Source organism: Hyaena hyaena, unplaced genomic scaffold (assembly GCF_003009895.1).
Source record: "Hyaena hyaena isolate Hyena2069 unplaced genomic scaffold, ASM300989v1 scaffold_1038, whole genome shotgun sequence".
In the NCBI taxonomy this organism is placed as follows: Eukaryota; Metazoa; Chordata; class Mammalia; order Carnivora; family Hyaenidae; genus Hyaena; species Hyaena hyaena.
The window spans coordinates 205,418-227,939 of record NW_024081672.1 but is presented as its reverse complement, the minus strand read 5'-3'; the positions used below and the strand labels follow the sequence as shown (position 1 = coordinate 227,939).

At 42.5% G+C, this 22,522-nt stretch overlaps 2 protein-coding genes and 1 pseudogene across 2 annotated transcripts in view; 1 reads left to right on the top strand and 2 right to left on the bottom strand.

The window, feature by feature from the left end:
• The window catches only part of LIPA (lipase A, lysosomal acid type), a 167,381-nt gene that overhangs the window by 113,259 nt on the left and 31,600 nt on the right, over nucleotides 1-22,522 (bottom strand). The window contains exon 2 of the mRNA XM_039222021.1: nucleotides 13,751-13,901. The gene's annotated coding sequence lies outside the window, so the exon portion shown is untranslated. The remainder of the gene's footprint in view (nucleotides 1-13,750; nucleotides 13,902-22,522) is intronic.
• Nucleotides 6,106-11,098, bottom strand: LOC120223782 (annotated as a pseudogene).
• Nucleotides 15,930-21,102, top strand: LOC120223785 (interferon-induced protein with tetratricopeptide repeats 1-like). Its single transcript, XM_039222016.1, has 2 exons — nucleotides 15,930-16,085; nucleotides 19,390-21,102. Exons 1-2 carry the CDS (start codon nucleotides 16,081-16,083, stop codon nucleotides 20,825-20,827), a joined length of 1,443 nt encoding a protein of 480 aa, XP_039077947.1. The 5' UTR covers nucleotides 15,930-16,080; the 3' UTR covers nucleotides 20,828-21,102.

Genomic DNA, 22,522 nt, shown 5'->3' with positions numbered 1-22,522 from the left:
AGGGAATACTTTCTTGGGACTTTAAGATTTTCCTCTGCAGTCCATTTTTTATTCATTCTCATAGGAAATTGGGAAGGGTGGAGAGAGATCCACACTCAGCAGGTCTTGGCCAGTCATTCCTCCCCATTGCTCCACTGGACGGACTGACTGTTCCCTAATTGTCTGCTGTATTGTGTTTTCCAATGAGAATTCTAGGAATTTGGCATCAGAGTCGCCAAGACACCACAGGGGTCCGGTGATTCACTAGAAGGACTCACAGGACTCAACTTACAGTCATACTCGTGTATTAGACTTATTACAGCAAAAGGATACAACAAAAGCAAAATTGGCACAGGGAAAGAGTTCATGGGGTGAAGGTGAAAGAAACCAGGCACAAATCTCCCAGAGTTCTGTCCCAGTAGAATCAAACAGGATGTGCTTAATTCCTCCAGCATCGAACACATCTGAAGCTAGTTGGAGACTCAGTGCCCAAGGGTTGTACTGGGGACCAGCCACACAGGCATCCCCTGCTTAGCACACATCAGAATTCCAGACTCCCAGAAGGAAAGCAGGTGTCGACATTAACCACATAGTTTGCACAAACTGTTTAGGCAGAGAAAATTAGCCTGATCGGTTAGGGAATGATCGGAACGTTCCAATAATCCAAGTTCCCAGATGTCAGCCTAGGACAAACCTTGCAAGCAGGTCTTTCTGAAAATCATAGTCTAAGGCCTGATATATCAACCCTTTTCTGCACAGTATATGAATGTCACCAATGACTCCACAGGCACCAGGCACCCCAGGTATCTACCCCTTTACTTTTCCTTTTCCCAAACAATGCTTTCAGCATGTTTCAGTGAGTCAGGGTCCTTTAAGCATGGAGTGAGGGGACCCACAGCCACCCTCAGGTTTGCCCATATGCTAACGGCACTCACAGACTCAGCATGCAGCCATGATTACAGGTAAGTTTTATTATAGTGTAAGGGAAGAAAACAAATCTTTCTCCCTTACACTGCCAGGTTCTCTGCACAGGAGCCCTGCAAATTAGACTGACAAAAGAAAGATTAGCAAGAGAAAAATAGCTGTTTATTAACTGGTACATCCACACAAATGAGGGAGTTCAGGGATGCATAACTCAAAGGGGTGGCTAGAGCTAGAGCTTCCAGAGGGAAGGGGAGGAAAAATCTTTCTCCCATTACCCTCCTATATTCAATGGCTGGGCCCATGAGTCAAATTGACAAGAGCAGAAAATAGGTCTAATTACATACATACATGCAGGAGTTCACAAAGAAAACATGGCTTCCTGGGATGCCAGATGACTAAGGCTTATATACCATCACACAGCGTTGATAAGTCACTGGCAGACCTAATTCCCTTCAGCTCATATTCAAACCTGACATAATGAATTTGCTGACATCATGTCAGTAAATTTTTCCTTTTTAAAAAATTTTTTTTATGTTTACTTATTATTTTTGAGAGAGACAGACAGAGCATGAGTGGGGAAGAGGCAGAGAGAGAGGGAGACACAGAATCCGAAGCAGGCTCCAGGCTCTGAGCTGTCAGCACAGAGCCCAATGCGGGGCTCCATCTCACGGACCGTGAGATCATGACCTGAGAGGAAGTTGGAGGCTTTACTGACTGAGCCATCTATAAAGTTTTCTAAAATTTCATGGCCTCGTGCAGTGTCTTCTGTCTCCGTGAACACGTGGAGCCCAGGAGGCCAGAGGTCTCTGAAGTGGGATGCTAGCCGCACTAAGCACACGACAGCCTGGAATGATTTTGACAATGCCGAACTTTACCTGAGCTGTGCTTCTAGACAAAAGCTACAGTCAAAAAATCTGTCCATCCCCCAACCTTGGTGTCTGAGAATGTGGAGACTTTAGCTAAGCTACTCCATGGTATTGCTGTCTTAGTATCCATTTTGTTTATGGCCAAGGAGCCTGAGTGGGGCATTGAACTAACATTAGCCTTCGTGTGCAAGTGCATGCCCAAGATAGCAGCCTGCAGAATTACAAGCACATGTGGGTTCCTGATATGATTTCCCCAGCAGCCCATCTGAGCAACAACCTTCCCAGGCTCCCAGGGCCTTTCCCTTCTGCCCTCCTCTCCTTAGAGAAGTCCCTGTGAAGCTGACCAAAACCCCACTCTTTTGGGTTTGAAGGGACATTCTAGACCTAGGCCCAGAACTCCAAAGCAATTCACTCATGGCCCATGATAATGGTCTCTATCACGCCTCTCTTCCTCTCTGCCTGCAACTTGCCTTGATGTCCCTATCATGTGGCATCAGGACCTGTGAGGAATAAACTTGTCCAGTTCAACTTCTCTTGTGATCTTTTGTCAAACTGCAGAGACACACCCTTTTCCATATTACTTAGATAAAATTTGCCATGGGTCCCCTGTCTCCCTTTGTTGAGGCCACAGACTTTCCAAATTCCCAACCTGCCTCTCCTGAATCAGCTGAATCAGCTGAATTATGTGTCCCCATGATCAATCAGAACAAAATGCCCCTACATTCAATCAGACGGACTAGAGGTTTATCAATTTTGTTAATTCTTTCAAAGAACCAGCTCCTGGTTTCATTGATCTCTTCTACTGGGGTATTTGGCAGGTTGTTTGTTTTTTGTTTTTTTACTTGTTTTGGTTTTGATTGATTTCTGCTCTAATCTTTATTATTTCTCATCTTCTGCTGGTTTTAAGTTTTATTTGCTGTTCTTTTTCCAGCTCTTTAAGGTATAAGGCTAGGTTGTGTATCAGAAACCTTTCTTCCTTCTTTAGGAAGGCCTGGATTGCTATATACTTCCCTCTTATGACTGCCTTTGCTGCATCCTAGAGGTTTGAGGCTGTGGCGTTTTCATTTTCATTGGCTTCCAGGTACTTTTTAATTTCCTCTTTAACTACTTGGTTAACTCATTCATTCTTTAGTAGGATGTTTATTTATCTTCAAGTATTTGTTGTCTTTCCAAATTTTTTCTTATGGTTGGTTTCAAGTTTCATAGCATTGTGGTCTGAAGATACACACAGTTTGATCTCAGTCTTTTTGTACTTGTTGAGGTCTGATTTGCAACCCAGTATGTGATCTATTCTGGAGAATGTTCCATGTGCACTCCAGAAGAATGTGTATTCTGCTGCTTTAGGATGAAATGGTCTGTATATATCTGTTAAGTCCATCCGGTCCAGTGTGTCATTCAAAGCCATTGTTTCCTTTTTTATTTTCTGCTTAGATGATCTGTCCATTGCTGTAAGTCAGAAGGCCTATAAATTTAACTTGGCCAAATCTCTCTCCTTCCCCACAAGACCCTTAAATTTGACTCACCCCCAAAGCCAAACAAGCATTGGAAGGCCAAACAATCTCTTTCAAAGCTTGGCTGACAACAAGGAAAGAGATTTACTGGTCTCTCCACTTTCTCCCCTCCTCCCCAACACCCAGTTTCTAGAAGCTTCTAGAACACCTAGTTTCTAGCCTTGTTTGTACGTCTATATAAAAGAAAAGCCCTCTTCTGACTAAACCTTTCAGACATTAGGAGGTCTTAAGATCAGAACTGTCTCCCTCCCTTATTGCAAGTCTTTTTTTTTTCACTTAATAAACTCAATTTTTAAAGCCCTTTTAGGCATATAGAAAAGTGTGCAGAAAGTACTGCATTTTAGTATACCTCCCTCCTCCACACCCTCACCCCTCCTAAAGCTTCCTCTATTATCAACATCTTGCATTCATGTGTATATTAGCTCCAACTGATGAACAAATATTGATACATTATTCCTAACTAAAGTCCACAGTTTACATTAGGGCTCACTCTTTGTACTGAGCACAACCTCACCCATCTACCATTGCTCTATCATCAGAAGAAATACATTGCCGTAAAAATGCCCTGTGCTCCAACATTTCCACTTCCCCTAAAGCCTTGGCAAACACTGATCTTTTTACTATTCCTATTGTTTGGCCCTTTCCACAATGTGATGAAGTTGGATTTATATAGGATATAGCCTTTTTAGGATGCTTCTTTCACATAGCAATGTGCATTTAATGTTCCTTCATGTCTCCTTTAGCTTGAGAGCTCATTTGTTTTAACTGCTGAACAGTATTCCATTGTGTGGATGTACCACATTTTGTTTATCCCTTCACTTGCTGAAGAATACCTGGATTCCTTCTAATTTTGGCACCAGCAGGAGTACCCAATAAGCCAACTCACTGAGGGGAAATGGGTATAATCCAGCTCTGAACCTCTGCTTCTTTGAGTCTAATCCCTAGATGGTATCTTGCCTGTCCTAGGAAAAGTGAGGGGCTAGATCTCACCTACAGACCATGGAACAACTGACAACATTTGGTGGGTACAAATGCCAAGCCACCTAAAACAAACTCATGCCTGACCAGACACTAAGGCAATAATCCACATAGCAAGGCCCTTGTCATGTAAAATGTCCCATATCCAGAGTCCTAATATGGTGGTTGGCTGGCACTTTCACAGTTACATGTTCCTCTTATCTGCTTCTGCAGGTTTACTGTGACTTGAGATACAAGTGCTGGTTTGGCAATCCTTCTGGAAGCCTTAGCATGGGCAGCCAGCATCATTGCACCTTTGCATCAGTAGCCTCAAAACCTCCAGGGCCAGACCTGGCCACAGCATACCTTCTTAGAAGTATTCTCTCTAAGTGGGGAGCCAACAGGACTATGATTCTGTAAAACAATTCAGCTGACAGATTAAGAGTTAACCCAAGAAGGTGTTTTCAGGGAGAGAGAAAGAATCCTTCCTTTGTGATTGTAAAGCAACCAACGTGTACTGCTTTTGTTAAAATTAAATACCCATGAATCTGTCTCTCCATCTAGCTAGCAAGTCACCCAAGAAGAGGAAATCTGTCATATCCGTGTCCCAAGAGAGTGCTTGACATGTAACTAATGGTTGTTCATGGTTTTCAGACTTTAGAAATGGATAAGGAGCTCATGGCAATGAAGGCTGCCTTGAACATGCCAGTAACATATTTGAACCCCAGGCTCACTAAACATCTGTGGGTTTCCCAGAGCCGAGGAATCACAGGAGGAGTGGAACTTGGGCTTTGCAGCCCAATTTAGAATCCTAAATTTAAGTTGCAACTAGAAAATAGCTTTATCTTACAATAAAATATTTAAAAAAAAATAAAATAAAATTGTACAGCAAAGAAAAAAAAATAGCTTTACCTTTTCTTTTTTTAGTAGGCATGGACTCCTTACATCCCAAGATATTTCAGACAAGTCTAAAACTTACATTGATAATAGCAAGTGAATGAATGCTTGACATGTAAAAATAAAAATGCAAAAATTCAATTAAAACCACAATACAAGGGAGTCAGCCAGAAATCTAAATTATGGTAGGCCAAAGACACCCTTTCCAACTTTGTCACTCCTAAACCAAGAATTTATTTATTTATTTATTATATTTAAGCAGCAGGAAAAAACCCTACTAGACCAAGAATATTGTCTTTTTCTTGTAAATGAGATGTGACTAAAGTCATCACAGTATGCATGCTGACATGTTGTATCAGCGAATTGCCTTCTTACACAACAAAAACTAAGGTAAGTTAATGGATGGAGACTGGATGGATGAATAGACATGCAATTAAGCTAATGTGTAAAATGTTACTGTAGGATCTAGGTGGTTGAGTATATTAGTGTTTGTTGTAAAATCCTCTCAACATTTCTCTGATGATGTTCAAAACAAAACTGTCAGGATAAAAAGGTCAACAAGCCATATATAAAAGTACACCAAAATGAGGCAAATGAGCCAAAATATATATAGGCTAGAGGATGAAACCACACACGATGAGAAAATATTCCAAGTGATTTGCTTGAAGCGCCAGGTGTCTGTCTTCCCCTGGCATGGGACCTTGTGCACCGTGGGACAGAGAGGTACCCTGGTCTCTGAGTGGGGACAGGCTTCCTCGCAGCCCATGGCCTCACAGCTGGCTTTGTTCTCCTGCTCTCATTAGGGACTGAAGGGACCCACGAGTGATCTCCACCCCCTCCACTTCTCAGCTGAGGAGAAGCTGCCTTGGTGACACTTTCTGTCCTAACCATTACAGTAGGCGGAGAAGGGAGAGGCCCTGCAGAGCATTACAGGGTGAGGCGGACATAGTAAAGAAGGGCTGCGCCTTGGATTAGGCCATGAGCTGCCCCCACCCAGAAGCATGTGCAGCTTTGGGGTCGGTGGAGAGAGCAGGGATTGGGCCTCTGTGCCAACTTGTCCCTGGCTGAGTGGGCAGAGTCGGGGACATGGATGGGGTGCACTGTGTGTCACTGGTGATGTCCTCCAATTTGGCCTTGCAGGGGGCACCAGCCACGCAGAAGCCACCCACAGCAGACGGGCTTGCTGGCTCCTTGCCACCTGTCCCCATCACAGAGCCTCCAGAAATAAGCTGGATGCTCAGAGCCACTGCATCAGTGTTGGACAGAAGCCAGCCCTGGAGCTTGGTGCACTTCCTCGGCCCATCGGGGCGGTGCGGTCCTGCTAGGGCCGAAGGCCCACAGAGGCTCAGAGGCCAGGACAACTTTGCTCTGGTCCTTAGCGTCATCCACAGTGACCTTCTCCGTGACACCAGCTTCCCTCTCATGTAGCTTCTCCGTGTGCAGGCAATCACTCCCAGTCCCTCTGCAAGTATGTGAGCCACTTTCTGTCCCATCAGTTCACCTCACTTGACCAGGACGGCCCGTGTGACTCATGCCAGGTCTAATCACCCCAGGGAAGGCTCCAGTGTCACTCTCTGCAGCCTCAGGACCCCTACCGGGGGTGAGGTCCATGTGACAGTTGGAGGGGGCACACAGACCACCTCGGTGTCTGCCCGGTTTTCACAGCCTTCAGGGTGGTGATAAGTTCCCGCAGATTCTTCTTACAGTGCTCCCCCTACAAAGAACTTCCTGAGGGTGCCAAGGCCCTGGAACCCATACATTGAAGGTCAGCATCACCCCCACCCCCCAGGGACTTTTCGTGCACTGTAATTTGACTCTACAATTTTAGAAGGATTAGATCTTATGGACAAAAAAAGCGGCAGAAAAAAAAAAACAAACCTTAAACTCTACTCAGCAGTCATTTTGAAGGTTGTTTTGTGCATTTTGTTACTCTGAGGCTGTTGTTACCCATTGTGGAATACAGCAGATGAATATGGGTATCAGTTAGATACTCCATTCAGGAGAAGAGATACACAATTAGGTTGAGTAAAACCTTATAAGCTTGAATCAGTAGATGAACTCATGATATACTTTTGTTTTAAAACATACACACAGGGCCAGTGTCACTTTCCTGGTTTCCGATACTGAAATTTCATTTTCCATTAAGTTTCATTTTCTCCAGTTCTTGATTTCTTTCCTAACTGAACACACACACACACACAGTCACGCATGCATGTGTACTTTATTGGCTGTTTCCTCTCTGCTTTGTCTAGTGTCACTCATGGGCAAGATTCTGAATTACCTATTCACTCTGAGTCAGCACCCATTAGAACTAGGACCATTGCCAAACTCACAGTGATCACAAGATCATAAACGTTCTGTCTGCTTCTCTGCATTCTATCTAGTGCATTTGGAAAATTACAAACCTAATTGCTTTTCTCCACAAGAATTCCAAAGACACTTTTCTCCCCCCAAAAAGAGAGCTTTTCTAATGCATGTAGTTCAGCATTTGTTTATGGCCTGAGCATTTATCAGAACACATGGATAAATGTGTCTTATGTATTGAGAAGTTTTATTTGTACAGAACCTTCTGGCTAGTTCAGGATGCCTCCATGGAGGCTTATATTACTGGTGAGGGCTGAAATGGGAGATGAGCTGGGAAATCTTTTGTCAAACCACAACATCTTGCTCTTGCCTCCTGTCCAAGTGACCAGGGATTAAGAGGCATTCTTGGTATTTGGCCATTTCCTTCATTCCTGAACCAGGTGGATTATTTATTTCTGTCAAGCTGAAACCAAAAGTAACCACCAGAATCCTGAGCACTTTGAAATAAGAGTTAGGTTTTATATTTTACAGTAGATTCTTTCTATATTTAGGAGGCTAATTGAAAATGGGGCTACACCCTCCCTCAATTCTTCCTTTTCTGCACAGTCATCCAGAATCCAGCCACCAACCTCCATGACAGGCAATGATGACCTGAAGCTCTCCTTTAGGGTACAAGACAGATCTGGTTCCAAACACTGCTGCTAAGTGCTTGCACCACTAGGAACACCCATCAGTAAGATCCCAGGCCTACAGTCATTGGTGTCTGACTTCATACAATTCTGTACTCACCTGAAAACCCCACAAGCCCCTGCACATGGTCCTTGCCCCTTGACTCTTGATGGTAAAGCTGTGGACAAAAGGGATCATCAGAACCTTCCATCTCTTACTTCAGTTCTCTGTTTCTCTCATCTCAACCACTTGATGTTCTTCTCTGTCAATAAGCTTCTTCTGTTTTTATTTTCAGGCCATGTTAAAAAAACATGGCTGACAATGGTACCCAAATATATACGACAGGTCCAACACTTCTCAGATCCAGCTTTCTAGGGAAGCGAGTCTAATTGTCTCCTCTTAACAAATTTCTTTTTCTTTTTTTAATTAATGATTTTATTTGAATTATTTTCTTTCTTTTTTATTATTTTAATTTAAATCCAAGTTAGTTAACATATAGTGTAATAATGATTTCAAGAGTAGAATTCAGCAATCCATCACTTACATACAACACCCAGTGCTCATCCCAAAGTGTCCTCCTTAATGTCCATCACCTATTAGCCCATCCCTCCACCCACCTCCCCTCCAGCAACCCTCAGTTTGTTCTGTGTATTTAAGAGTCTCTTATGGTTTGCATCGGTCTGTTTTTATCTGATTTTTCCTTCCCTTCCCCTATGTTCATATGTTGTGTTTCTTAAATTCTACATATGAGTGAAATCATATGATATTTATCTCTCTCTGCCTGACTTGTTTCGCTTAGCATAACAGCATCTAGTTCCATCCATGTTGTTGCAAATGGCAAAATTCCATTCTTTCTGATCACCGAGTGATATTTCATTGTATATATATATATACCACACCTTCTTTATCCATTCATCAGTTGCTTAACATTTGAGCTCTTTCCGTAATTTGGCTATTGTTGATAATGCTGCTCTAAATATTGTGGTGCATGTGCCCCTTGCAATCAGCATTTTTGTATACTTTGGATAAATACCTAGTAGTGAAATTGCTGGGTTGTAGGGTAGTTCTATTTTTAATTTTTTGAGGAACCTCCATACTGTTCTCCATAGTAGCTATACCAGTTTACATTCCCACCAGCAGTGCAAAAGGGTTCCCCTTTCTCTGCATCCTTGCCAACATCTATTGTTTCCTGATTTGTTAATTTTAGCCACTCTGACGGTGTGAGGTGGTATCTCACTGTGGTTTTGATTTGTATTTCCCTGATGATGAATGATGTTGAGTATCTTTTCATGTGTCTATTAGCCTTCTAGATGTCTTCTTTGGAAAAGTGTCTATTCATGTCTTTTGCCCATTTCTTTGCTGGACGGATTATTTGATTTTCAGGTGTTGAGTTTGATAAGTTCTTTATAGATTTTGGATACTAACCCTTTATCTGATATGTCATTTGCAAATATCTTCTCCCATTCCATTGGTTGCCTTTTAGTTTTGCTGATTGTTTCCTTCGCCGTGCAGGAGGTTTTATCTTGGTGAAGTCCCAATAGTTCATTTTTGCTTTTGCTTCCCTTGCCTCCAGTGACATGTCAAGTAAAAAGTTGCTGTGGCCAAAGTTCCTCTTAAGAAATTTCAAGCTGAGGCTTCAAAACAAAACCAAAATAAACCCCTCCATTTCCCTAATGGAGCTCCATTATGTAACCCTTAGCTCCACTTTGTAACTCTGTTCACATTTCCTCTTTTTGATCAAGATCTTTCTTCAGAAAGCATTGATGATCAATAAATTTTCAGGAAACACTGATGATTAATTTTTATGTTTTGGGTCCTTCATCACAGGAAGGTTCATTTCTGGTATGTCATGTCCCACAGAGGAGAGAAATACGTGTGTGCAGGAGTTGTTGACCTAAGGACAACGGCTACATTTGAGCAACAGGGAGGTTCAGGGAAGTGGATCTTGGGCATCATCCTCAGCCATATTTATCTGTCAGTTGAGGAAAGATGTCAAGAGGGAAGGTTTGGTCAATCATTTCTAGTCTCTGAGCTATCATCACAACATTTTGGGAAGAAACAGCAAAAAGAAATAAGAAATGCATGACACAAATAGTCTGAAGACGGTGAATAGGGCACAAATTAAGACCATGATTAACAGCACAATTTGTAATCCCAAGCATAAGAGGGTTCCAATGTCCAATAGGTAACCAGCTAAAAAGAGGAGAAATTAATTTTTTAATGTTTATTTATTCTTGAAAGAAAGAGAGAGACAGAGCATGAACAGGGGAGGGGCAGAGAGAGAGAGGGAGACACAGAATCCAAAGCAGGCTCCAGGCTCCAAACTGTCAGCACAGAGCCTGACATGGGGCTCAAACTCACAAACCATGAGATCGTGACCTGAGCTGAAGTCAGATGCTTAACCACCTGAGACACCCAGGCGCCTGATGGCCTGGCAAATTTATAAACTTTCTAGAAGTATAGTCCCCCTTACAGTAATTTTAATTATTTTTGTAACACTTATTTATTAATAGACCTAAATATTCTAATATATATATCTCTCTCTAAAAATTAAAAACCAGAAGAAAAAAAAATATATATATAGTTTTTCTGTAAAAATTAAAAACCAAAAGCAAATAAACTTATACTTAGCAATCAGCATCTGTCTCAGTGTATTATCTTATCTTATTTGGAAATGATCTAAATATTTAATGACTATCCATCATCTAATTTAACTTAGCAAAACTCTAGGATTTTCAGTTATCAAAAAGATTTGGGGACATTATTTCTGAAGACATTAATATTGTTGGAAATCTAGTTTATAAATATTATCTTACTCACATCTATTTAATTCACTTGTTCTTAATAATTATGTTTAGATTAGTCAATAACATTTCACAAGACATTAAACAACTAACCACCACCTTTAAATTACCTTTCTTGCTGACAAATTATGTAACAGAGATAATATGACCTTAGTAAATCCAGGTAGAGAATGTTGCTTACCCGCATTTCATCTAATGCTGGCTACTCTGAAAATGTGCCTGCTTTTAATTAAACCAATAAACCACAATTAGCTTTTCTTGATTAAAGATGAATCCTAGGCCATATGACCTTGCAACTTATTCGGATTAATTGCTATTATATTTTTGAGAATTATTATGAATACTACATATATGTAAGCACTTAATAGTCTTTAAGCCAATTAAACAGAGCTCTTCTACACATTCATTCTGGCAATTTCATCCAGAGGTAGAAAAGACCACATGTCTACAAGGCAGACAAATGCAAGCAGAGACCTAAGAGCTCTTGTTCAGAGATGGGTATGATAATGCAGAACTCATCGGTTTACAAAAGCACAGTTGCACTCAGTTCCTCAAAGAATTGGGTTGTGACTTAAATGGCATCATAAGTTGACCCACCTATGGAGTTACATTATCCTCAGTTTGCTTCTTTCCCCTTGGGTATGCAGTTCTAACTGTAACTTAGGACAGAAGGCCTTAAAACACACACACACACACACACACACACACACACACACACACACACAAACTTCCTAGCAGGCTCTGAACATCAGCTCCCAATCTGGCCAGCTTTTGACTTCAGAGCTACTTAAAACGTTCTTGTCCACTTCCAGCCGGGACAAACAGTAAATGTTTCTGGCAATGCTAAATAACCACCCCCTGGGTATAAGATAGATCCTCAGAGAGGATGCAAAGGATATCAACTTCCTAAGATCCAGAGTCACTCCCAGAAATGGCCAAAAGAGGAACTGACAACGTGCATGTCCTGGGCAGGCATACGGAGTGAGACAAGCAGGAAGGTAACAGTTATTTCTCTTGAGCCCACAGGGGCTCGATCGCCTTCAGCTCAAAACAGTCCACGTGCCAAAGCGGCATATTTTGGGGACACTTGCTCTAAGGCCCTTTAGTCTTGCCCTAGAAACTATACAAAGAAATTTCACAATCCAGAAGCGAAGTTGAATTTTCTATGTGTGGTTGTTCTGCTGTTTGCAAAAACATGTTCCCCTTTTGCGAGAAGAAATTGTGTGCCTGATAAATGTCAAGAAAGTCACTGTAACCTAACCAGTAAATAGAAGCTGTAGGGACCAGAAGGAATGGGTGTGTGCCCTGGAAGGACTCCAGCTGAAAGGGGACAGGTAAGGATCTACAAAGTGTCATGCGGTATTAGACATCCCTGTCATGTGCAGTGTTCCTGAGTCCAAAGTCAGGGAAGGGGAGGCTTGTGGGGTTCAGAACTGCCAGTGTTGCTCCTGTATCTGTAAGAGCTCATGTCGCCTCATTCCCAATAACAAGATCTATTCCCCCTAAGGTGCTGGGTAGAAGGAAGGGGTCCCTTATCCCTGGAGCTGCCCTATTCTGTCATATGAGCATTCTTCTCCTTAGAGTGGAGAGGGCTCTTAGGCTATTAGAGCCAATTTTGTCTTTTAAGTAACAAGGGTAGAGGTAAATAAAAAGAAATTTCCTGTGTAAATTTTTGTTTGTTTACTCTATCACAATAATTTTTTTAAAAAAGATTTATATGGCCATTGAGTACATTGTTGATTTTTTTTCCCAGTCTATACTCTCTGGAAAAAAATCTCAGGAGTAGTTTTATGTAGATTTTTAGCTAGCTTAAAAAGCTTCTGTTTTGTCTACAGCTTTTCACTTAGAAAAATTATCAAAAGGCTTTGTGTGACCTACTTTTTAAATCCATTCCCTCGCCTGATCCTCACTTAAATGCATGTGGACAAGTTGATAAAGATCAGAATAACCAGGCTCCTAGGTCTAATTAACTACATGGAATTCTTTAGCGAATCCTAGAGGGTATTCAAAGGCATCCAGAAAGTCCTTGGTAATGGCTCACAGTTCTGCCTTAGTCCAAGGAGCATAAGGAACTGAAGTCTCAGGGCCTCCTTCCTTAGATCTAACTGGGAAAGGAGCCTGGATGCTTGCAGGATCTACACGAAGCTCCGGATAGTCATTACGGAAGGGCCGTCCAGCTCATCTAGGATGTGTACATGGAGAGTGGGAGAGAGAGGGTGGGAAGAAGGGGTGGGGAAGGGGTGGGAGCAGCAGGGGTGGGTGCAGAACAGAGGAAGAGGAGCAAGGTGTTGAGAGGCATCACTGATTCTTCTAAATTTGAGAGCCTCTTAGAAGGGTCTGAATTAGCTGCCGGGAATGTAGACTTAGTGCCTGAAGGGAAGCAACCTTTCCAGTGTTTCTTTTGGAATCTCCAGTTTTAAAATAAGCTCTCCACTCATTTTGTTTGGTTTTATAACCCCTTTCCAGTTGTGCATGCAAGTAACCTAAGTATGGGCTCTCAAAAGTGCCCCATGTTGGTCGATGAGGTTTTAAATCACCCCGGGGAATGTGAGTCTTAAAAGGGCAAACATTTTTACAGCAAGAAGGGCCATGTTCCTTAAACATAAATCCTGCAGGAGCTCCAGCAGGGGGCTGGTTATCAGGAGTCCCCATAGAAGAATGATTTCCCTAAACAAAGTACTCATCAAGAAGCTAAAACCGAATCTTCTATTCAAAAAGAGTGAAAACAGAATCCTCCCTTCAGAAATAAGAGAAGACAGAAACCAGCAGCAGCAGAGGACACCCAAACAAGGGTCTCAACCTCCACCAAAATCGGAGGTTTGGGCCCAGGAGGACTTACCACCAAGAACAAGGTTGCCAAGGGACACGGTGGAGAACAATGGTGTCCTGCAGTTACCTCACATGTGCCCACTGTGGCTTGGAACAGAAGGCAGTCACTCTGGATCTCACTTCTCTGACACCACAGAATGTCAACAGATCTCAGACTCAGGCTGTAAAAAAAAAAAGCAATGCATTTATTTCGAGTCTTGGGGATTGCAGCTTGGAAGATATTTTCGAGAGGGATCAAATGACTGGGGGAAGAAATTAGGAGTTTCTAAAGGCAAAAACCACAAGTTGTTTTGAAAGAATAATTATTGATTTTGACGACATGTGAGCTGACTACCTGATACATAGAAATGTTCCAGCCCATGGTTCTGTGGTTAAGGCCCAGGTTTGAGAGTTCCAGCTCTTTGGGGAATAAGTTTAGGAGCTCCCTGGGCTTGCACTGATGGGTTAACAAGGCATAAAGAATTACAAAGCCATAGGATGCTCACACCCAAGTATGGGTAAACAAGATTAGGTAAATAAGCATAGAGAGGGCTAGGCCAAGGCCGCAGTATAAAGAAGGTGGGGCCAAGGCCCCCAGAATAGAGAGGGGGGCAAAGCTCCTAATACAAGGTATATGAGTTAAGATTAGGTTTTCAGGGTGAAAACGCCCCCCAGTTTAGTACTATAGCAGAAAGCTGCTTTCACAGGAAGGAAGGACCAAATTAGGTAAACATGTAAATAGGGCTATAGACTGCTGTGGGTGAAGCTGTCCACAGCGGAGCTGATTAGCAAAAGAAAGGTGCCTTGTTAACCCTGAGGTTACTTGCTGTGTCTTTTCCCCTAGGCTAACTAAATTAAACAGATGTTGCCTCATGTTTGCCTTTAACAACCATCTGCCCATCTGCCTGGGGTCAGAATTTTGTTTCATATTGACCCAAACCCCAAACACCATGTATCTTCAAAACCTCCTTTCCCTCATGCCCATGAGTTAATGTTCACAGGTTCATTGTCTCTTTGTGCAAGCCCACCACATTTGTAAGCCTTCTGATCTTAATAAATATGGAGCAAGGACCTTTATTTGGGGCTCCTGTCTTTTCCTGGACATTAGCCATCTCTCGTACTTTAATCCTGCATCCACTTTCTTGCTGGACGAGAAAGAACTTTAGACTTAGAGTCTACTACAAGTCTCCACTCGGGGGTGGACATGCCAAACTCCCATTTTCTTAAAGATCTCCCAGCTCCATATTGGGACCCCTAGCAATTCTCCATTTCAGGACTCGCTGTTCACATTCATCTCAACAGGGAGCCTTTCTAGGACTAAATTAACTGTGGTTGGGGATAAACTTGCTTTGCGAAAGCAGCTGGAGAACCCTCACTCTATGACATGTATCAGGAGGGTGGGACAATTTCCAGTGAAAAGTGGGAAGAAACAGGGACTTGGCAGACACCACTAACAGGAGCCTAACCCCCAGTTTTAGCACTGTTCTCATCGCCCTGTTATCACAGACACCCTGAGCATAGACAGTGACGTGGGCCAGGACGAGGGATGCCAAGCCTGGTGCCATGGGCACCCCCAGAACTGGACAGTCTCCTGAGCAGCTATGAGAGTCATATCTGCTGAGTAAGGACATTTTAGATGACTACCATAGAGGGCATTAAAAATACCATCATTAAGGCATAACGTGTTCTGTCTGAAGTCTCAAGATGCTAGCACATACACTTTTTCTGTTCCAACGAACAAGGAAGAGGGTACAGGCTCTTACTGTCATTGGCCATTCTCAGGAAGGGTATGCAAAAATCAAAGGCAGAGAAGAACTGGTAAAACACAGCCTCTCAGACAACAGCAGCATATTTGGGTTAAGTAAGACTCAAGCTTGGAGAGCTGCAGAATTTTATGCCATGAAAGGGATGTTTTCTGTTTCCAGATAAGCAAACAGAGGCACAGATGTGGGACATGAGTGTGGCAAGTTCCCGAAGCCAGCTTCTCCAGGCTCTAGGGTCCGGCATTGCCACACTCCCAGCTCTACACAAGGCCAGGCAGAGCCTGAGAGAAGAATTAGCACATCAGTGAGTCTGCTTCCCCGATAACCACCACGTCCACCCCCCCCCCGCCCCCCAGCCTCTTCTCAGTTTCATTTTCCCCAAGCAGGAACTCTGCTCACTAGTTTCACTTTCCACTTTCAGTTTTCATCTCGGTTTCCAGTCTAACTTGGCAACAACACACCCACAGGTTACATCATGAACTGTTTATCCTTCTTATTTAACCTTGTGGTGGGGCTCACATCCTGAAACCCCCGTCTCCTGGCTGGATCTCAGAGGAGCCCACAGCTGAACAAGTCCTGCAAAACAGAATTGGCAACCATGAGGTAAGGACTTCTCTGCTTCTCTGTCTGTCAGGCTAAAGTTCTGGAAAACCATGGTAATCAATACTATCTCAAAAGACTTGATTTCAGTGATGTCGAATTTCCTTACTCTTCCAGGTAAGCATCTGCTTGGAGACTGAGTGTTCATTAATTTGGGCTTTTTCTTTTTCTCTTCTTTCCTTTTTTCTTTTTCATCACCCTGAGGAAGCTTACCTCATAATAAAGCCCATAGAAGCAGAGAGATGCAGGAAAAGAGTTTTGTAGGAAGGAGAAAATGATCCCAGTCTCTGAAATTCTCTTCCAAACTCCCTTCTCTCTGACCAAGGGAGGGAATGGACAGTTTGTCTGGAAAGGGACACTGCAGGAAAAGAGTTTTGTAGGAAGGGAGAAAACGATCCCAGTCTCTGAAATTCTCTTCCAAACTCCCTTCTCTCTGACCAAGGGAGGGAATGGACAGTTTGACTGGAAAGGGACACTGCTTTCTGCTGGCTCCTCACCATGGGGGAAAAGGACCCCCCACAGCCATGTGAGCCCCAGCCCCAGACTCTCCCGGATGTCTTGAGGAAAGTACTGCGGGCATGCGGTAGGGGGAGCTCATTGTCTAGGGAGCAAGGCCCTCCTCTGTAGACTTCTGGTCGCACTATCTGTGGCTGCTGGGCTCCTATGTCAGGACTTTTCAGGATGACTGCATTTAAGATTAGCAGATTACCTCTCCCCTGGGGAAGCCAGTGGTCTGCAGATACCTTCCTGTACGTGGGGCTGGACCGCAGTTGTGTAGCCTAATGCGGGAATTTCTATGCTGTCCAAACTGAATCTTGAATTAAATAACCCTTAATATCAACAGATTTTTAAAAAATTGATATTGACTTGCAAATTTCCATTTTGTGTTCCAGTGGGCAGAATTTTGAAGGGGCAAAAGTTCTAGAAAATGCATAATTACAACCCTCCTCCTAGGTCCATTGACAAACAGTGGGTTGTCACTGATAAGGAAAATAATAATGATAATAATGATAAAGTAGCTATCACTTCCTAAATGCTTATTAAGTGTAAGCCTGGCTTCTAAAATTATTATGTAAATTATGGGGCGCCTGGGGGGCTCAGTCAGTTAAGCATCCCACTCTTGGTTTCGGCTCAGGTCAGGCAGGATCTTACAGCTTCATGGGTTTGAGCCCTGCGTCAGGCTCTGCGCTGACCCTATGGAGCCTGCTTAGGATTCTTTCCCCACGCCCTCCCCCATTCATGCTGTCTCTGTCTCTCTCAAAATAAATACATAAATTTTTAAAAATTCAGATTATTATGCAAATTTATTTAATTATTTTAAAAACCCTCAAAAGACACCTATGAAGCAGGTACTCATAACACACTAATTTTGCTATAATGAACCTTAGATTTAGAAACATTAAGATCACACAGACAGTAAGTGACAGAGCTGGGACATGAGCCAGAGTTTCTACTCAGTGGTGTCCGATTTCACTCCTATACCGATGTTTCTTAAAGTGTACCAGTGGAGGGTTTGTGAGACTATTTCAGATGGCATTCTAATTGGTGTTTATGTTTTAATGATTTTGTGTTTATTTCAACATGTACTAATGAAAAAAAATATATATCATTTGTAGAATTTCTGTTTAGGTTACTAGTATGATTTGTCATTGTGATAAGATCTATATATGATAAAATTAGCTATTTTAACTATTTTTTAAGCGTACAATTTTGTGGTATTTAGTGCATTCACAATGTTGTCCAGCCATCACCAGTATCCACTTCAAGAACATTTTCCTCACCTGAGGGGAAAAACCCTGCATCCCTGAAGCAGTCACTCCCCACTCATCCTTCACCCCAGGCCCTGGCAACCATTAATCTGCCTTCTCTCTGTGGATTTGCCCACTGTGGATATTTCATATACAGGAATGCATACAATAAGCGGCCCATTGTGACTGCCTTATTTCACTTAGCACAATGTCTTCAAGGCTTATCCATGTTGGAACAGGTGATAGAATGTCCTTCCATTTTAAGGCTGAATAACATGCCACTGTATGTATTTACCACTTTGTTTAGCCATTCTTCCCTTGATGCACATTTAGGATGCTTCCACCTTTTGACTATTGTGAACAATGCCTGCTATGAATATAAGTATGCAAATCGTCTGTTCAAGTCTCTGTTTTTGCCTATTTTGGGTACATATCCAGAAGTGACATTGCTGAATCACACAGCAGTTGTTTCATTTTCTGAGGAATCATCACCATGATGATTCCACCATGTGGAAACAGCAACGGTCCCATTTTACATTCACACTAATAACTTCTCCATATCCTTGCCAACACTTGTTTTTTCTGTTTTCTGTTTTGTTGAGGGTGGCCATCTGAATGGGTGTGAAGTGGTGTCTTGTGTTTTCGATCTGCATTTCACTAATGATTGGTGATGTCGAGCACCTTTTCATGTGCTTATCGGCCATCTGTGTATCTTCTTTGGAGAAATATCTGTTTTAAGTCCTTTGGCCATTTTTTAGTCACCTATTTTGTTGTTGTTGTTGTGAGGGTTGTTTATATAGTCTGGATATTAATCCCTTATCAGATATACGGTTGGGCTTGTTACTTTAAGCTTGATGCCTGGCAGCTCAGCAGTGCTCCTGACACTTAAACATGTGGTAGAATTCACCAATGAAGCTATCTGGTCCCAAGCTTTTCTTTGTCTTTGTTGAGAGAGGTGGGATTTTGTTTGTTTGTTTGTTTTAATTTTTTTAATGTTTATTTATTTTTGAGAGAGAGAGAGAGCACGAGCCAGGGAGAGGCAGAGGAGACAGAATCCAAAGCCCTGAGCTGTCAGCACAGAGCCCAACACAGGGCTCAAACTCACTGTGAGATCATGACCTGAGCCAAGTCGGTTGCTCAACTGACTGAGCCACCCAGGCTCTATGTTTCTAACTGGTTTCTGTCCTGATTATAGGAATAGAAAAATAGGGAACTCTCATTATAGCATGTAATATGTACTCTAGATACTTCACATAGTTAGGCTTATTCATTTTCACCCAACTTCAGATTCAAGTGTAGTGAGTCTATCCCTATCCCCATTTTACAAACAAAACTCTGACACACAGAGAGGTTACTTGGTAAAAAGTGGTGAAGCCAGTGTATGGGACCAAGAAAACTGCATTCAAAGTCTGTGCAGATCTTGGAAACGTCAGGATTCCAAAGAAAATCAAAACAGCCATGACCTTTCCAAGGCTAACTCCTAAGGATATGTTTTATCTGGCTTCTTTCTATTGACCATTCCTCACTTAACAAAGAAAATTTGTTTTTGTTTTTTGCAGTAAGAATGCCGATGAGGTCAAAGATAAGCTGGTTCAGCTGAGATGCCACTTCACCTGGGAGCTGCTAGTTGAAGACAGTGAGATGCCGGATTTAGAGAACAGGATCTTGGAGGAGATTGAGTTCCTAGACACCAAGTACAATGTGGGAATACACAACCTGCTGGCCTATGTCCAACACCTGAAAGGCCAGAACCAGGAAGCCCTGGGGAGCCTGAAGGAGGCTGAAGACTTAATCGAGCAGGAGCACGGCAACCAGTCGGACGTGAGAAGGTTGGTCACCTGGGGCAACTACGCCTGGCTCTATTACCACATGGGCAGGTTGGCAGAAGCCCAGACCTACCTGGACAGGGTGGGCAGAGCTTGTAAGAAGTTTGCAACCCCCTCCTGCTACAGGATGGATTGTCCTCAGATGGACTGCGAGGAGGGGTGGGCCTTGCTGAAGTGTGGAGGAAAGAACTACGAACGAGCCAAGGCCTGCTTCGAAAAGGCTCTGGCCGTGGACCCTGAAAACCCTGAATTCAGCACCGGCTACGCGATTACCACCTATCGCCTGGACGGCTTTAACAAATCGACAGAGGTCAGCGAGTCGATTTGTCTGCAGCCTCTAAAAGAGGCCATCAGGCTAAATCCAGAAGATGCCTATATCAAGGCTCTGCTTGCCCTGAAGCTTCAGGACGTGGGCCAAGAAGATGAAGGAGAAAAGTACATTGAAGAAGCACTGACCAACATGTCCTCGCAGACCTACGTCTTTCGATATGCGGCCAAGTTTTATCGAAGGAAAAATTCTCTGGATAAAGCTCTTCAGCTCTTAAAGAAGGCCCTGCAAGCGACGCCCTCCTCTGCTTTCCTGCATCACCAGATCGGGCTTTGTTACAGGGCACAAATGATCCAAATAAAGAGAGCAGCAAACTGGCAGCCCAGGGGTCAGGATAGAGAAAATGTTGACAAAATGGTAAGATTAGCCATATCTCATTTTCAATTTGCTCTGGAGCAAAAGCCCACATTTGAGATTGCTTATATACACCTGGCCGGTATGTACATAGAAGCTGGCAACCACAGAAAAGCTGAAGACATTTACCAAAAATTGTTTTCCTTGAAATCCCTCGACGAAGAATCACTCCAAAAGGTACATTTCCACTATGGTCAGTTTCAGGAATTTCAAAAGAAATCTGAAGTCAATGCAATTATCCATTATTTAAAAGCATTAAAAATAGAAAAGGTGTCACTGATAAGGGATAAATGTATTAATTCTTTGGAGAAACTGACTTTAAGAAAACTTTCCAGAAACGCATCAGACATAGAAAGCTTGAGCATTCTTGGGTTTATCTACAAAGTCCAAGGAGAAATGCATAAAGCGCTGGAGTACTATGAGCGGGCCCTGCAGCTGGCTGCGGACTCTGGGAACTTGGGCACATGTCCCCTGGGCATGGAAATATGAACCATATTCACAGTTTATTTGATTTTGGGTAAACATGTTAACTCTAACCATAGTTTCTGCTTGCTACTTTCAGAAACATATTAAGCGGTCCACTGTAGTGATGCACGTTTTTACCCATTACTCAAACCTGGTAAAATAGTGGTTGTATTCAGAAAATACTAAAACATAATATATACATCTCTGTTATGTGAGACAGGAACCATTTCTCTGTGAATGTTATATGGTCAAAAAACCATGCTGAATAGATTCATTGCAAATAAAGGCCTGGATTTACAGAAGACAAAAATGTTTCATTCATTCATTTTTTTATCAACAAATAGTTTTTGGTGTTAGACACCAAATATGGTGAGGCAGGGGAGGAAAAAATCTTTTTACACTACCAGGACCCCATATTAGAATGACAATGACGACAATGACAGATTAACAACAGATAAACAAACATAGGTTTATAAACGTGCATCGCACATACACATGGGAGCTATCAGTGCTGAGTATCTCAAAGGGTGGTTAGAACTTGGACTTACATAGCATCCTGACAAACAAACAATGCATTTTTAGAGAAGGGATAAGAAATAGGAAAGGAACCTTGAGTTTCTAGGGTGGCAAACTGTAGGAATGTAAATATTTGGGGCAATTAATGGAAAAGAAGAGCTAGTTAAGAAGGTTTGTTATGGGGGCTCCTGGGTGGCTCAGTCAGTTGAGTGTCTGATTTTGGGGCTTAGGTCATGATCTCGTGGTTTGATTGTTCAAGCCCTGCATCGGGCACTGTGCTGACAGCTCAGAGCCTGAAGCCTGCTTCAGATTCTGTGTCTCCCTCTCTCTCTGCCCCTCCCCTGATTGCACTCTGTCTCTGTTTCTCTATCTCTCTCTGACTCTGTCTCTCTCTCTCTCTCAAAAATAAATAAACATTTTTAAAAATTGAAAAAAAAAAAAAAGGTTGGTTATGTAGATTTCTCCAGCAGTGACTCTGGGCTGATAAGGGTCTACAGTTGTCGCAGGCAATCAGCATCTCTCCTTCCTGGTGGAGAGGGTAAGGGGACACCACTACAAAGTTCTGTACTGCTTGTAGTCAGATAGGGGAAGTGCACACAGTGTTTCTCTTCCTGCTTCTTCTCAATTGCCCTCAGTTCAAAATAATCCCGATGCCAACGTGGTATATTTTGGGGTGGCATACTCTGCTACCCTTCAGTAAAAAAAAGCAGACATTTCCCCAAGCCTTCTGCAGTTTACAATCTAGTGAGTAACAAATACACAGTCAATTACTTGTTTGATGTTTACTGTTCCAAAGCAATTTCTCTTGTTTTATGTCATATAAAGCACTGTTTATTCAGTCATTTTCTAGCATTGATTTAAAAAAAAAAACATGAAAAGGATACTAAAGGATCTGAGAGACCATCAGTAACAATCACCTTTGACTGTGACGTTTTATTAAAATGGGGTTGCACACCAAGCAATAATTTTAAAAGGAAGAAGTAAGAAAACAATGTGACATTTTTTTCATCTAATAGTTTTAAAAGGAAGAGATAAGGAAACAGTGTGGCTGCTTTTGTCATCCATGTATTTATTTGGGGGAGGATGTTTTAATTTCCTACTGTGGCTGTAACAAATTACTGCAAACTTGGTGGCTTAAAACCACAAAAATTTAGGATCTTACAGTTCTGAAGGTCAGAAGTCAGAAATGGGTGTCACTGGACA